This window comes from Rattus norvegicus, chromosome 7, assembly GCF_021556685.1.
Source record: "Rattus norvegicus strain SHRSP/BbbUtx chromosome 7, alternate assembly SHRSP_T2T, whole genome shotgun sequence".
NCBI classification, from domain to species: domain Eukaryota; kingdom Metazoa; phylum Chordata; class Mammalia; order Rodentia; family Muridae; genus Rattus; species Rattus norvegicus.
In genome coordinates, this window is record NC_141540.1 from 117,614,003 (window position 1) to 117,627,231 (window position 13,229).

The following is a 13,229-nucleotide window of genomic DNA, read 5'->3' on the forward strand; positions in this document are numbered from 1 at the left end:
GACTAATGCAATGGTTCTCAACTTGTGGGTCACAACCCCTTTGAGGTCTCCTATCCGATATCCTGCAAATCCGATATTTACACTATGACATAACAGCAAAATTAGTTATGGAGTATCAGCAAAATAATTTTATGGTTGGGGTTCACCACAACATGAGAAACTCTATTAAAAGTAGAATGTTAAGAACCACTGGATTAATGTTTTTCCTTGGGCCTTTCTTGCCTCTTTGGGCTCTAGAAGGATATCAAACCTTTGTTGCCTCTTGGCCATTTATTCTTTTTTTTTTTTTTTTTTTTTTTGGTTCTTTTTTTCGGAGCTGGGGACCGAACCCAGGGCCTTGCGCTTCCTAGGTAAGCGCTCTACCACTGAGCTAAATCCCCAGCCCCTTGGCCATTTATTCTTAGACCCTTACCTCTGGACCCTCTTAAAAAAACTCCTCTGACCCACCACTACCCCTCTCCTCTGGCCACCAACTCGCCCACTGTGCTAGTCAGCCCACTGACTTAAGGTTCATGACATCCATAGAAATGATTCAACAACGGATCCTCAGTTCACATGGGGGCCCTTAAGTCATAGCTATAACAGTCATTCAATATCTCACTTCAGCAGGCAACAGTCTTTTCGCTGTTCCAGCTCCGTACCCACCTGTGTCACACACTCCCGAGAAGAACCTTTAGGCAGGCACGCTATTGCTGTTCTGTCTTGAGTTCGGCCAGTGTCTTGCCCTTCCAGCTGTTTGCCCGCAGCTTCACAACCTCAGGTTCCAGTTCCGCCCACTGGCCGTGACAGCATCCTGTATTTCTCCAGCCTACTGCAATACTGAGCATGCGCAGAATGTGGTTTCCAACGACATCTGCCCCTACGCTACCAAGCGTAGTGGCGCGACGGATCCTGGGACCGGAAATAAAGGCAGCACGGGGCGCCGGGTCTGACAGGAACCCTGCGCTTGGAGGTGTCAAGCTGCGGCGAGAGCTGAGCCCCGCGCCCCGCCATGGGTCTCCTGTCGGACCCGGTGCGCCGGCGCGCGCTCGCCCGCATCGTCTTGCGCCTCAACACTCCTCTATGGTGAGGGCGGGTATAGGGGGCGGGACTCGCGGGAACATGAATTGCTGTAGTTCCACTCGCGCCTACTGCTCCAGGATTTGCGCCCTCCTTGCAAATGTCACTCAGGCACTGAGCTTGGAGCTCTGATCCCTATCCATTCCTAATATAACGTCTCGGGTTTTTGGGTTTTTTTTCTTCCGGAGGCAGGATTTCTCAGTGTAGCCTTGGTTATTCTGGAATTCCCTCTGTAGACCAGACTGGCCTCGAACTCAGAGATCTGCCTGCGCCCGCCTCTGTCTCCTGAATGCTAGGATTAACGGCGTGTACCGCCACTGCCCGTCTTCGGCTCCGGGTTCTTAATGTCTTGGACCATCCAGCTGGACCCTCTGGGACATGATGGAAACCACGAGTGAGCGTTCCAGGTCGGGCTAATTCCTGTCCTCTGTACTCTCTCGCAGTGTGCTGAGCTACGTAGCTGGCATCGCCTGGTTTTTGGCGCTGGCTTTTCCGCCGCTAACCCAGCGCACTTATATGTCTGAGAATGCCATGGGCTCCACCATGGTGGAGGAGCAGTTTGTAGGTGGAGACCGTGCCCGCAACTTCGCCCGGGACTTTGCTGCCCACCGCAAGAAGCCAGGGTGAGTGCCTATCAGCGAGCTGGGGATTTCACGTGTGGCCGAGACCATGGAGCTCTACCTGAGGCTATCTTTGTGTCTCCAGGGCTCTGCCAGTAGCCTGGCTGGAAAGGGCGATGCGATCCGTAGGACTGGAGGTCTACACTCAGAGCTTCTCCCGCAAACTACCCTTCCCGGATGAGACCCATGAGCGCTATGTATTGAGGGAAATGGGTGTGCCTGGGAGAAAAGTACATTGGAAGGGTGGCCTGGGTTGGGCATCTTGTTGAAGTGCCCCGGAACCAAGAAATTCTGGGAGGGACGGTCTGAAGATCTCTGGTGGTGGGCATTGTAGTGCCAGGAAAGAAGGCAGGTTTCAGCCTGTCTTCTGTAAGGTCTGCTGAGGCTTTCCCATTAACACTTTGTGCAGATGGTCTCGGGTACCAATGTGTATGGCATCCTGCGGGCCCCACGTGCTGCCAGTACCGAGTCCCTGGTACTCACTGTACCCTGTGGTCCAGACACCACCAATAGCCAGGCTGTGGGGTTGTTGTTGGCACTCGCTGCCCATTTCCGAGGTGAGGCTCTGGGGCTCTGGTCAGGGAGGGTTTGACCAATGCCCCAGGCCCTTGCTGACCCTGCCTCTGGTTTCCAGGGCAGATTTACTGGGCCAAAGATATAATTTTCCTGGTAACAGAACATGATCTTCTGGGCACTGAGGCTTGGCTTGAGGCCTACCATGACATTAATGTTACAGGTACGTGTTACACTAGTCTCGCTCCTCTTTCAGGGTCAGCTGTCGTCACTTTGTACCCCACTCCAGTGCTCACTGCTTGCTCCTACAGGCATACAGTCATCTCCCCTGCAGGGCAGGGCTGGTGCCATCCAGGCCGCTGTGGCCCTGGAGCTGAGCAGTGATGTAGTCACCAGCCTCGACGTGACCGTGGAGGGACTCAACGGTCAGCTGCCCAACCTTGATCTGCTCAACCTCTTCCAGACCTTCTGCCAGAAAGGGGGGCTGTTGTGCACACTCCAGGGCAAGGTGGGACCACCTGCTTGGGAGCCTGGGGCCTATGAGACGGGGTGAGTCTGATCCTGTCCCCATGCCTCCAAAGCTGCAGCCCCAGGACTGGACATCACTGGAAGGGCCTCTGCAGGGCCTGCAGACACTGCTTCTCATGGTGCTGCGGCAGGCCTCTGGCCGGCCCCATGGCCCCCATGGCCTCTTCCTGCGCTACGGAGTGGAGGCCCTAACCCTACGTGGCATCAACAGCTTCCGCCAATACAAGTATGATTTGGTGGCAGTGGGCAAGTAAGTCTCTGGACCCTCTCCGTGTTCGAGGCGGTATCTAGCTGGGATGAGAGGAGGGCTGGCCCTGACCTGACTGTGCTCCTGACAGGGCTCTGGAGGGCATGTTCCGAAAGCTCAACCACCTCCTGGAGCGCTTGCACCAGTCGTTCTTCTTCTACCTACTGCCCGCCCTCTCCCGCTTCGTGTCCATTGGACTCTACATGCCCGCCACAGGCTTCCTGCTCCTGGTCCTTGGACTCAAGATATCCTCCACCCTCGTTCTCGATACTCACTTGTGGCCAAACTCAGATCCCTTTAACTGTAAAGTGGGGTTAGTCCTTCATTCCTACTGTAGCGGTGTGGCAGCGAGCCTACGATCTCCCATCTAGCAGGTCCCATCCAATTCTTGTCGAGGTCCTTGACTTAGTCTAAGCTCTCGAGCTATGGATGCAGTTACACGAGGCTGGAGTGAACCCTGAGGAGGCTGGGAAGGCCCCTGGCCCCGGCTCTCCACCCTTGGCAACACAGGTGACGTCATACTCCACTGCTCTTAGGATGGGTTCTCAGCGTCCCCAGCAGTGCTTCCTGTGGTCAACCCTCAGTGTGAGTCCTTCAGGTTCCCCTAGGCCTCTGGCCTGATTCCAGGTACCCATGTACTTTGCAGAGCGTGAGCCTGGCCTCACTTATGGCGCCCTTGCTGATCTCTCAGGCCATGGGTTTGGCCCTCTATTTCCTACCTGTGCTGGGCCAACATGTAGCTGCCCAGCATTTCCCAGTGGCTGAAGCTGAGGCTGTCGTGTTGACACTGCTAGCGATTTATGTAGCCGGCCTAGCCCTGCCACACAATACCCACCGGTGAGCTGCTGGGCTGGGCACGTGGAGGTGGGCCCCCTGGACACTTTGGTGGATTCTGGACTGCCCTTGAACCTCTTACCTTGTAGAGTGGTCAGCTCACAGGTCCCAGACCGGGGCTGGATGGCGCTGAAACTGGTGGCCCTGATCTACTTGGCACTGCAGCTGGGTTGCATTGCTCTCCTCAATTTCTCCCTGGGCTTCCTGCTGGCTGCCACCATGGTACCTGCTGCTGCACTCACGAAGCCCCACGGACCCCGGTACGTGCTGGTCAACCTCTTAGCAGTATCTTTGCCCCTCACCAGGCTTAACCCTCATTTATTCACTTGCTGGCATCCACTGTGGTGCATACTTAAATGTCGCCCTTCTGCCCACCAGGACACTCTATGCTGCCCTGCTGGTAGTGACCAGCCCAGCAGTCACACTCTTCGGTAGCCTATTCCTGTGGCGGGAGCTCCAGGAGGTACCACTGTCTCTGGCAGAGGGTTGGCAGCTCTTCCTGACTGCCTTGGCCCAGGGTGTGCTGGAACACTACACCTATGGTGCCCTCCTCTTCCCAATACTGGCCTTGGGTCTGTATCCTTGCTGGCTGCTCTTCTGGAATGTTCTCTTCTGGAAGTGAGGTCTCTGGGAAGGGAACCCCAAGCCTCCATTCTACCTCCTCCCTGGAAAATAAACAAGTGCTCTGTTTCTGTACTTTGGGATCCTGGCCCACTGTCTTTTCGGCGCCCCTGGCAAGCTGCTTGGCACCCACTCACCTCTTTGAAGGATCCACCCTGTTTGAATTCTCAGGTGTTTCTCTCCTGGTAGCAGACGTGGGGGTCTGGCCCCATCAACGTCTGGAGGAGAGCCTCAGTTAGACACTGAAGGGCAAGTGTAAACCCATTCCCAGCTCTCCATGCAGTCCTGCAGGTGGCCTGCAGGTAGGCAGGCCCATGTATGTATGCAGTGCTGTCCAGTGCTATGCTAGAAGCGATTCTGGTGCTAGATGAGATAATCTGCAGCCAGGGTTTGAGGGCCAGCAGTAGCTGTGGTCCTTGGGGACCTCACAACTCCATCTTCAGTTCTGACTGAAAGGACAAAGGAACCTCTTAGGATGTTCAGGGTTTGGACTCTGTTTCTAGCCAAGGCTAGAACTTTACTGTGGGCTTCATATGGAGTAGAAGAAGTATAAGGCTCCACTTACTTCAAGTAGCACAAGCCAAGGCAAGGTGCCCACTAGAGGTAGAACTCTACATAGTAGGAAAAGGTAGGACTCTAGTCTCGCCAGCACCCAGAAGCAATAGGCTGAGAGAGAAAAGAGCCCCAAAGCAGGGCAACACTGGCGAGCCAGCACAGAAGGAAGCAGGTTGTGACAGGATCCCAAGAAGGAAAGAAGTATGGCTCTTTCTAACAAGTTAGGACCACGTCAGAAACTTTGGTGACTAGTCTGGAGACACATCATGGGATGGCCACAAGGCCTTGACCAAAGACACTTTAAAAAACGAAAAGAGTAGCTGGAGAGATGGCTCAGTGGTTAAGAGCACTGACTGCTCTTCCAGAGGTCCTGAGTTCAATTCAGCAACCACATGGTAGCTCAGAACTCTCTATAATGAGATCTGATCGCCTCTTCTGGTGTGTCTGAAGACAGCTACAGTGTACTCACATACATAAAGTAAATAAAATGTTTTTTTAAAAATGAAAAGAAAAGAAACAGGTCTGGAGGTGCCTTTACACTGCCCAGTAGTGGCTTCAGTGCTTGGAAGGGAGGCCCAAGGAAGATAAAAAATTCATTAGAATCAACTTAGGGCCAGGGGACCTTCCTGGGACGCCTCTGATGGTTCCCAGCTTCCTGTGAGTTGGTTCCTCTTGGCCCTTGGTGGTTTCAAAGAATCTCACTCTGAGCCAAGAGCGATGGCACCATAGGTGAGAGCACCTGCTGTCAGGTCGGACGGCCTGTCTTTGATCCTGGTACTCACACGGCGTAAAGAGGGCTAACTCCCACAAGTCCTCAGCACACACGCACCCTGACATGCATATACACATACACACAAAATAACTTTAAAAGTTTCTTTGTGGGTCCCCAAAGAGACAACTGGCTTACCTGGTAGGCTTACACATGGAGGGACTATATGGAAGCCGCTGAGGCAAGTAGCCCTGCCACTGAGTTCCAGTCTTTGCCCCTTTAGGCCCATCTAGTACAAAATTTCCCTCCCTGCATTGTGGCTGGTCTTTGGCCTTAACAGTTTTTAACAGAACTGTAGCAGTCACTTAAAACTCAAGTGGAGATATATGTGTGTGTGTGTGTGTGTGTGTGTGTGTGTGTGTGTGTGTGTGTGTGTATTTGGGGGAATACACAGGAAGAAAGGTAAACAGTCATTTCACATGTCCTGAATGTATCCAGCATTTTTCATCTACATGAATATTAAGAAGGAATGGTGGGGAAAATATTGTTGAGGTGGCATTTGTCTTAATTTTCACTAATGTGTACATTTTTCAAAATGCGAAGTAACTAGGCATAGCAACATGACTATAATAATCCTACCCCTCTTTGAGGCAGAAGCAGGGGGACCACGAGTTTGAGACCTGTCTAGGTTACACAGTCAATAAACAAAAGGGGGAGCAGTGGGTGGGCAAGATGGTGTGTGCATATGGTCCCGGCTGTCTGGAAGGCCTTGAGGATTACATGAGCCTTGTAGTTTGAGGCAAGTCTGGGCAACATAGGGGAACATTGTCAAAACAAAACAAAAACAAGGTATGATGTCTCATGTCTGTAATCCTAGCATACAGCCTGATTCAGGAGTGTTTTGAGCCTGGTCTGTGTATGTGACGACACAGATTATAAAGGTGTAAGGAGTTGTGACAGAAATAGGTGTAAAGTCCTAAATGTGTCATTTGGGGGGCTGACATTTATACTTGTTCTCTGGCATTCCATTTTGGCTTTCCTAGTCACCAAGTCCAACTTGGATGTGAGCAGGTCACCCTGCATGAAACTCCTAGGTCCTCTCAGTAGATACTGCCATGATGCCATTCTGTCACAGCTAGAAGGACGGAAAGAGCACATTCAGAACAGATCCCTTCCCCAGCAACTGTTCTTTGACCTATGTTCAGTTTCTGAAGCTATGGTAGGAACATAAGAAATCTGGAAGTCGGGGCTGGGGATTTAGCTCAGTGGTAGAGCGCTTACCTAGCAAGCGCAAGGCCCTGGGTTCGGTCCCCAGCTCCGAAAAAAAGAACCAAAAAAAAAAAAAAATCTGGAAGTCAGGGCATAAAGATCTGTTGGCATTCTGTGTGTATGTGAGTGTGACAACTGGGTGACCTGGGTTTGCTGAACAGGGCTTGGGAAGAGGAACAGATTTTGCTCTCTGGTGTTTTCTAACACCGGTTCCTTTCCACTCGGCAGGATGGAGTGCAGTTTATTTGAAGTTTCATAAAGTGTTTAGAAATATTAGGTGTTGGCTAGAAGGTAAGCTCAGCTCTGGTGTACCCATACTGAGAAAGACAGAGACTAGAATCATGAGAACCTAGAGGACAATCGGGTTTTGTTTTTGTTTTGTTTTATGGGTTTTTTTTTTTTTTTTTGGTTGGTTGGTTTGCATTTAGTTTGGTTTTGTTAGCTTTTCCTTTTTCAATTTGAGCATAGCCTTCATGTGCTTTTTGAGACAGTGTCTCCAACTCCCTGTGTAGCTGTGTGGCCTTGAATTCCTGCACCTCCCCCTCCCTCCCAGTCTGCAGAGCACAGTCCTGGAATCAAGAGATAGAAACATTAGCGAGAGCACTTGGATCTCCACTAGAGGATAGCTGCCTAGCCACATGGAGATGATGGAAGGAAGTTAGAGATGATGCCAGTTATCCCAGCCATTTTACAGGAAGACTTGGTTGGCTGTTCATTTCATTGCAGGGGCTTTGAGCGAGAGGTTGTTCTCACTTGGTTACTGCTCACCATCACACCAGGACATGAACACCACAGAGGCTGCTTTTGTTGCGGTTGTTGTCATGGTTCTAGGATGGAGCCAAACAGTAGAATATTCCCGTGCATTTGCTGAATGGGAGGGTAAAGAGGAAAGAGTTCACAGAGTCTAGAAACGTATTCCAAGGGCCATCCCCAGCAGCCGTATTCTGGTCGGGTCCACCCTAAACCCAGAAAATGGAATGGGGTCAGCTCTGTATGCTGGTCCTGTGACCCTCTCTCTTCTGCCTGTGTTTCCTGCGTGCTGATTGTCAGCAGAGTACAGGAAGGTCAAGGTTGTCATGGGCAGCGAACATCTGGTCATAGCTTGCCTTCTAGACAGGATGCGCATCTGTGAGGACAGGAACAATTCCTTACAGTGCCAGGATGGCCTCTCCAGTCAAGCACCTAGACAGAGGAACTGGCTGAGGGAATAGAGGGGAGGAAAGGTGGCCAAGAAAGCCATGCTACTGCTGTGTAAAGGAGGTGTGCTGAAGGTGGAGACTGTAGGAAGCCAGGGTGGGCACACAAAGAAAGGTCTCTGGGTGGGAGAGCTGTCACTCTACATGGAGAACGAGTCAGGAGGCAAGGCTATACTGTAGGCTTGTTTCCAATGTGGCTTATGTCTGATGCTGGAGTGTGTGGGCTGTGTGTGTCTGTGTGTGTGTGTGTCTGTCTGTGTGTGTGTGTGTGTGTGTGTGTCTGTATCTGTGTGTCTGTGTGTGTCTGTGTGTGTGTTCTCAAGACAGGGTTTCTCTGTGTAGCCATTGGCTGTCCTGTAACTCACTCTGTATAACAGGCTGGCCTGAAAGACATCAAAAATCTACCTGCCTCTCCCTCCCATGTACTGGGATTAGAGGCATGCGCCACTGCTGCCGCCACCGCCCTGGAGTGGGGTACATTTTTGATGCAGGAAGAATGGGTTGTTTGCCTTGTCGTGTTTATAATGTCTGGTAAAGGCACTGAGAGTCCAGGGTGGAGAACTGGGGTGGCCTAGAGCTAAAGAGGAAGCTCTAATGCCCCAGGAGCCACCCCATGCTCACATCGAGTATCCAGCCAAGACCTCACTTCTGATGTCAACCCATGTGATTTCGCTTCTAGAATATGGCAAAGTAATTTGTTCACTTCTTGTCTTTCATGTCCCTTCTACCCAGTGTCCTCACAGCTCCCCAGACTTAGACGAGCCTCTCCTGTGGAGTTAACACTTGATCTGCTAAGAGTCCACACTTACTGTGTGGCTGTTTCCTCTTGGCTTGATGCAGTCAGTGGCAGCTTGACACAGACTTGAGTGTCAGTGGTGACCTACAGAAGATCTTGGCCAGCCAGTGGGAGCAGGGGTTGTCCCTGACTTGCCGACTTGTAGGACCCCTTTCCTCCTACTGGGTTGCCTCACCCAGGCTTGATGTGATGCTGTGTGCCTGGTCTTGCTGGTTATACCATGTTTGCTGGATGCCCTGGGAGGCCTGCTCTATTCTGAGGGGAGCCAAAGGAGGGAGAAGGGAGATTGGGGAGAGAGCCTTGGATAAGGGGAAGTCGGGGAAACTGCAATCAGGATGTAATGGTCAGAAAAAAAGAAAAGAAAGAAAAAAAGATCTTGGCTGACATACATGGTGATGAAGTGAGCAGAAATAGTTATAGATTTAGACACACACACACACACACACACACACACACACACACACACACACACGAAATCTAGGGCTACAATAATGGGGCGATTTATATTCCCTTTTGGAGTGCAGAGGGTTCCCATACCCTAGGGGACTCTTCTTTGAAATTACAGTTATCATCTCTTCCTACCCACCTCCACATTATGCTAAATTACATGAGAAAAAAGTTGACAGGCTGGAGTGCTGCAGCAGCTCTGTAAGTAATTGAGGCTGCTCACTTATTCACCAAGCTACACTGGCTCAGAGGTGAGTGAAGGGAAGCAGGTAGCAGGAGGCAGGTGGCAGGAGGCAGGTGGCAGGAGGCAGGTGACAGGAAGCAGGTGGCAGGTCTCTAGACCCAGAGAGTTTGCCCAGGCCCAAGTCCACATGTGTATTCTTAGAGGGATAGGCTTGTTTCATCTGGCTTTGGTGTTTGAGCTATTTCATTTTCTGTGTTAGAGAGAGCCAACCAACAGGGAGGAGGATGGTGGTGTGTTTGATAGCTTTCCTCCACCTGCTGGGCTTCTTCTCGAGTTGTTCAAGGTGTTTGGTCTCGGCTGGACTCTTTCTCTATTTGGGGCAAACAGACACGTATTGTACACACCCCAAGGGGGAGTTGTGAAACAAAGCCCCTTGTTCCTTGTGTCTCCTGCTGGCAGCCTCCTGCTTCATCCTCTATCTGCCACTCTGGGGATTCCCTACTCCTCTGCTTCCAAGCTAGACTGCCTCCTCATGGGCTCAGCCTTCACAGAGAGTTGTCGTGGCAAACTGAGTGTAAAGCTCTTCACAGAATAGCCACCTCCCCCAAGGTACGCAAACCGCTCACTTGTCTCCTAAGCCAGCAGTCAGCTCTCACCTGCCTTGGAAGAACATTGTCATCACCCCCAACCCAAAAAAATCCCTGTACCCCTCAGCGTTCCTTGCCCATCCTCCCTTCCCCGTCCAGTTACTGGCACAATTAGTCTACTTTCCGCTTTCATGTGCTCACCTGCTTAGGGTATCCATAAGAGTGGAATCATATGCGTGGTGTTTTGTGCCTGACTTCTACTAATGTGACAAGTCCGAGTTTCATTCATGCTGGCGCTTCTACTGTGCTTCACCCTATGAGTATGCTATATTTTGTCTGTCCACTCGTCAGCTGGTAGGCATATAAGGGTCATTTCTGCCTTGAGCTATTAAGACTAATTTTGATGTAAGTATTCATGCTCCAACTTTTTTTTCTTCTTTTTTCTTTTTTTTTGGAGCTGGAGACCGAACCCAGGGCCTTGCGCTTGCTAGGCAAGCGCTCTACCACTGAGCTAAATCCCCAACCCCATGCTCCAACTTTTGCGTGAACATACTTCTTCTCTTCCTGAGACAGAGTCTCAGGTTATAACCAGGTTGGCCTGGAACTCTCCGCAACCCTCCTGCTTCAGCCTTCCAAATGTTAGGATTAAGGGTGTGGGCCACTATGTCTGCCCAGCTTCTGGACATTTTTATCTTTCGTGGGCATGTATCTGGGAATGTATCTAGGTGGGCTTTTCAGACACATAGCTGCTTTGGTGTCATCCTTGCTCCTGTAAGCGATCCCTCACCCCCACTCCTGTTAGAAAATAAAATAATATGAAATGTCGTAGTTCACCCAGGTGGTGGTGGCGCACATCTTTGATCCCAGCACTTGGGAGGCAGAGGCAGGTAGGTTTTTATGAGGTCAGAGCCAGCCTGGTCTACAGAGGGAGTTCCAGTACAGCCAGGGCTAAGTAGGGAAATCCTGTCTACAAAAACAAAAACAGACAAATGCAGTCGTTTACCAAGTTGAATTTTGGTATTAGATCATGAGTTCCCTTTCTTGGGTAAGTAGATGTGTGTGTGTGTGTGTGTGTGTGTGTGTGTGTGTGTGTGTGTGTGTTATAGAAAAAGTGTCTTACATGACTTGTATTTAGGGTTGTGAAAAACTGCCAAATATTCCACAGGCTCGTATGTTGGAATGTTTGGTCCCTGGTTAGTGGAACTGTTTTGAGAAGGATTAGGAGGAGGCGTGGTCTTGTTAGAGGTGTGTCACTGGAGGTGATTTTTGAGGTTTTTTTTTCTTTGTGTGTGTGTGTATGTGTGTGTGTGTGTGTGTGTGTGTGTGTGTGTGTGTGTGTTTGATTTTTCAAGCAGGAATTCTTCATGTAGTGGTCATGGCTATCCTGGAACTCTGTACACCAGGCTAGCCTTAAACTCAAAAAGATCCAGTTGTCTCTTCCCCTCCTCCACCCACTCCCCCCCAGTGCTGGGATTAAAGGTATGAGCCACCCCTAACCTAGCTGAGTTTTGAGGTTTCAAAAGCCCAGGTCAAACCCAGTTACTCCCTCTCTGCTTCCAGCTTTCAGATTAGGATCTAAGCTCTCAGCTACTGCTTCAGTGCCCTGCCTGCTTGTCTGCTGCCTTACTTCCTGCCACGATGATCATGACTCACCATCTGAAGCTATAAGCAAGCCTCCAACTAATGCTTTCTGTTATGAAAATGCCTTGGGCATAGTGTCTCTTCAGAGGAATAGAGAACTTAAGAAGGCACTAATCAACACCTGCTGCTGTCCATTACTCATGGCTAACAGCCATGTCTAGTGGATGTGAAGTCTTGTCAGGTTGAAGCTCTGGCTTGTAGTGCTCTAATGGTCAGTGCTAATGAACATCTTCTCGTGTGTTTATGGCTACTTTCTATCGCTCTTGTGTATATTTTTCTTTATCTTCTTTTTTTCCCTCAAAATACGGGTTTCTCTGTATCTCTGAATGCTCTGTAGACCGGCTGGCCTCCAGCTCACAGAAACCCACCTGCCACTGCCTCCCAAGTGCAGGAGATTAAAGATGCACACCACCACTGCCCAGCTGCTATTTTCATCTCTAGATCACGCCAGAAAATTTTGCCACTTTAGCAACAGTAAGTCAGCCAATCCATAAACCATCTAACCTATTTTTCCTTGTTTTTATTAAGTTGTGAAGACTGTGAGCAGGAGTCGTGGCATACACCTTTTATCCCAGATACTCTGGGACTGGAGTTACAGATGGTTGTGAGCCATCATGTGGTTGCTGGGATTTGAACTCAGGACCTCTGGAAGAGCAGGCAGTGCTCTAACCACTGAGCAATCTCTCCAGTCCCATCATTGCTTTTTACCTTTTTGAGTTATTTGATTCAAGAAAAATAATTTGAGCAGTCTAATTTATTAATGTTTCTTTGGTTATTTATGCTTTTGGTGTCCTGTATAAGAAACCATTGCTTAAAGCTAGGCTAGGTGGTGTTGCTACAGAACTCAGGAGGCAGAGGCCTAAAAATCTAGAGTCTGGTGAGATGGCTCAGAGCACTACTGGCTACTCTTCCAGAGGTCCTGAATTCAATTCCCAGCACCGACTTGGTGGCTTACAATCATGTATAAAGAAAGGTGTCTGATGCCCTCTACTGGTGGCATGACTGGCAAACAAGTCGTCTCTGGAGCCATCCAAAGAAGGGAAACTAACTCTCTGTCTCTGTCTCTGTCTCTCTGTCTCTGTCACACACACACACACACTCTCATACACACACTCTCACACACTCTTTCTCTCTCACACACACACTGTCTCTCTCTCACACACATACTCTCAGATATTCTCTTACACACACTCTCTCACACACTCTTTCTCACACACACACACACACACTGTCGCTCTCTCACACACACACACTCTCACATATTCTCTTAAAGATTTATTTATTTATTATATATGAGCACACTGTAGCTACCTTCAGACACACCAGAAGAGGGCATCGGATCTCATAACGGATGGTTGTGAGCCACCATGTGGTTGCTGGGAATTGAACTCAGGACCTCTGGAAGAGCAGTCAGTGCTCTTAT

At 50.1% G+C, this 13,229-nt stretch overlaps 2 protein-coding genes across 10 annotated transcripts in view; one reads left to right on the top strand and one right to left on the bottom strand.

The window, feature by feature from the left end:
• Oplah (5-oxoprolinase (ATP-hydrolysing)) overlaps nt 1-775 on the bottom strand; it is a 40,316-nt gene extending 39,541 nt beyond the window's left edge. For all 8 annotated transcript variants that reach the window (XM_087555399.1, XM_087555395.1, XM_087555385.1 and 5 more), the window contains exon 1: nt 646-775. The gene's annotated coding sequence lies outside the window, so the exon portion shown is untranslated. The remainder of the gene's footprint in view (nt 1-645) is intronic.
• A 138-nt stretch (nt 776-913) lies between these two features.
• On the top strand, nt 914-4,497 carry Gpaa1 (glycosylphosphatidylinositol anchor attachment 1). 2 transcript variants are annotated; one of them, NM_001004240.1, is given in 12 exon segments: nt 914-1,065; nt 1,503-1,682; nt 1,765-1,876; nt 2,089-2,236; nt 2,314-2,415; nt 2,504-2,700; nt 2,774-2,970; nt 3,059-3,212; nt 3,382-3,477; nt 3,614-3,804; nt 3,891-4,061; nt 4,180-4,497. In NM_001004240.1, coding segments are annotated over 12 exon segments (1,866 nt in total). In that variant the 5' UTR covers nt 914-991; the 3' UTR covers nt 4,424-4,497.
• Nucleotides 4,498-13,229: the final 8,732 nt, after the last annotated feature.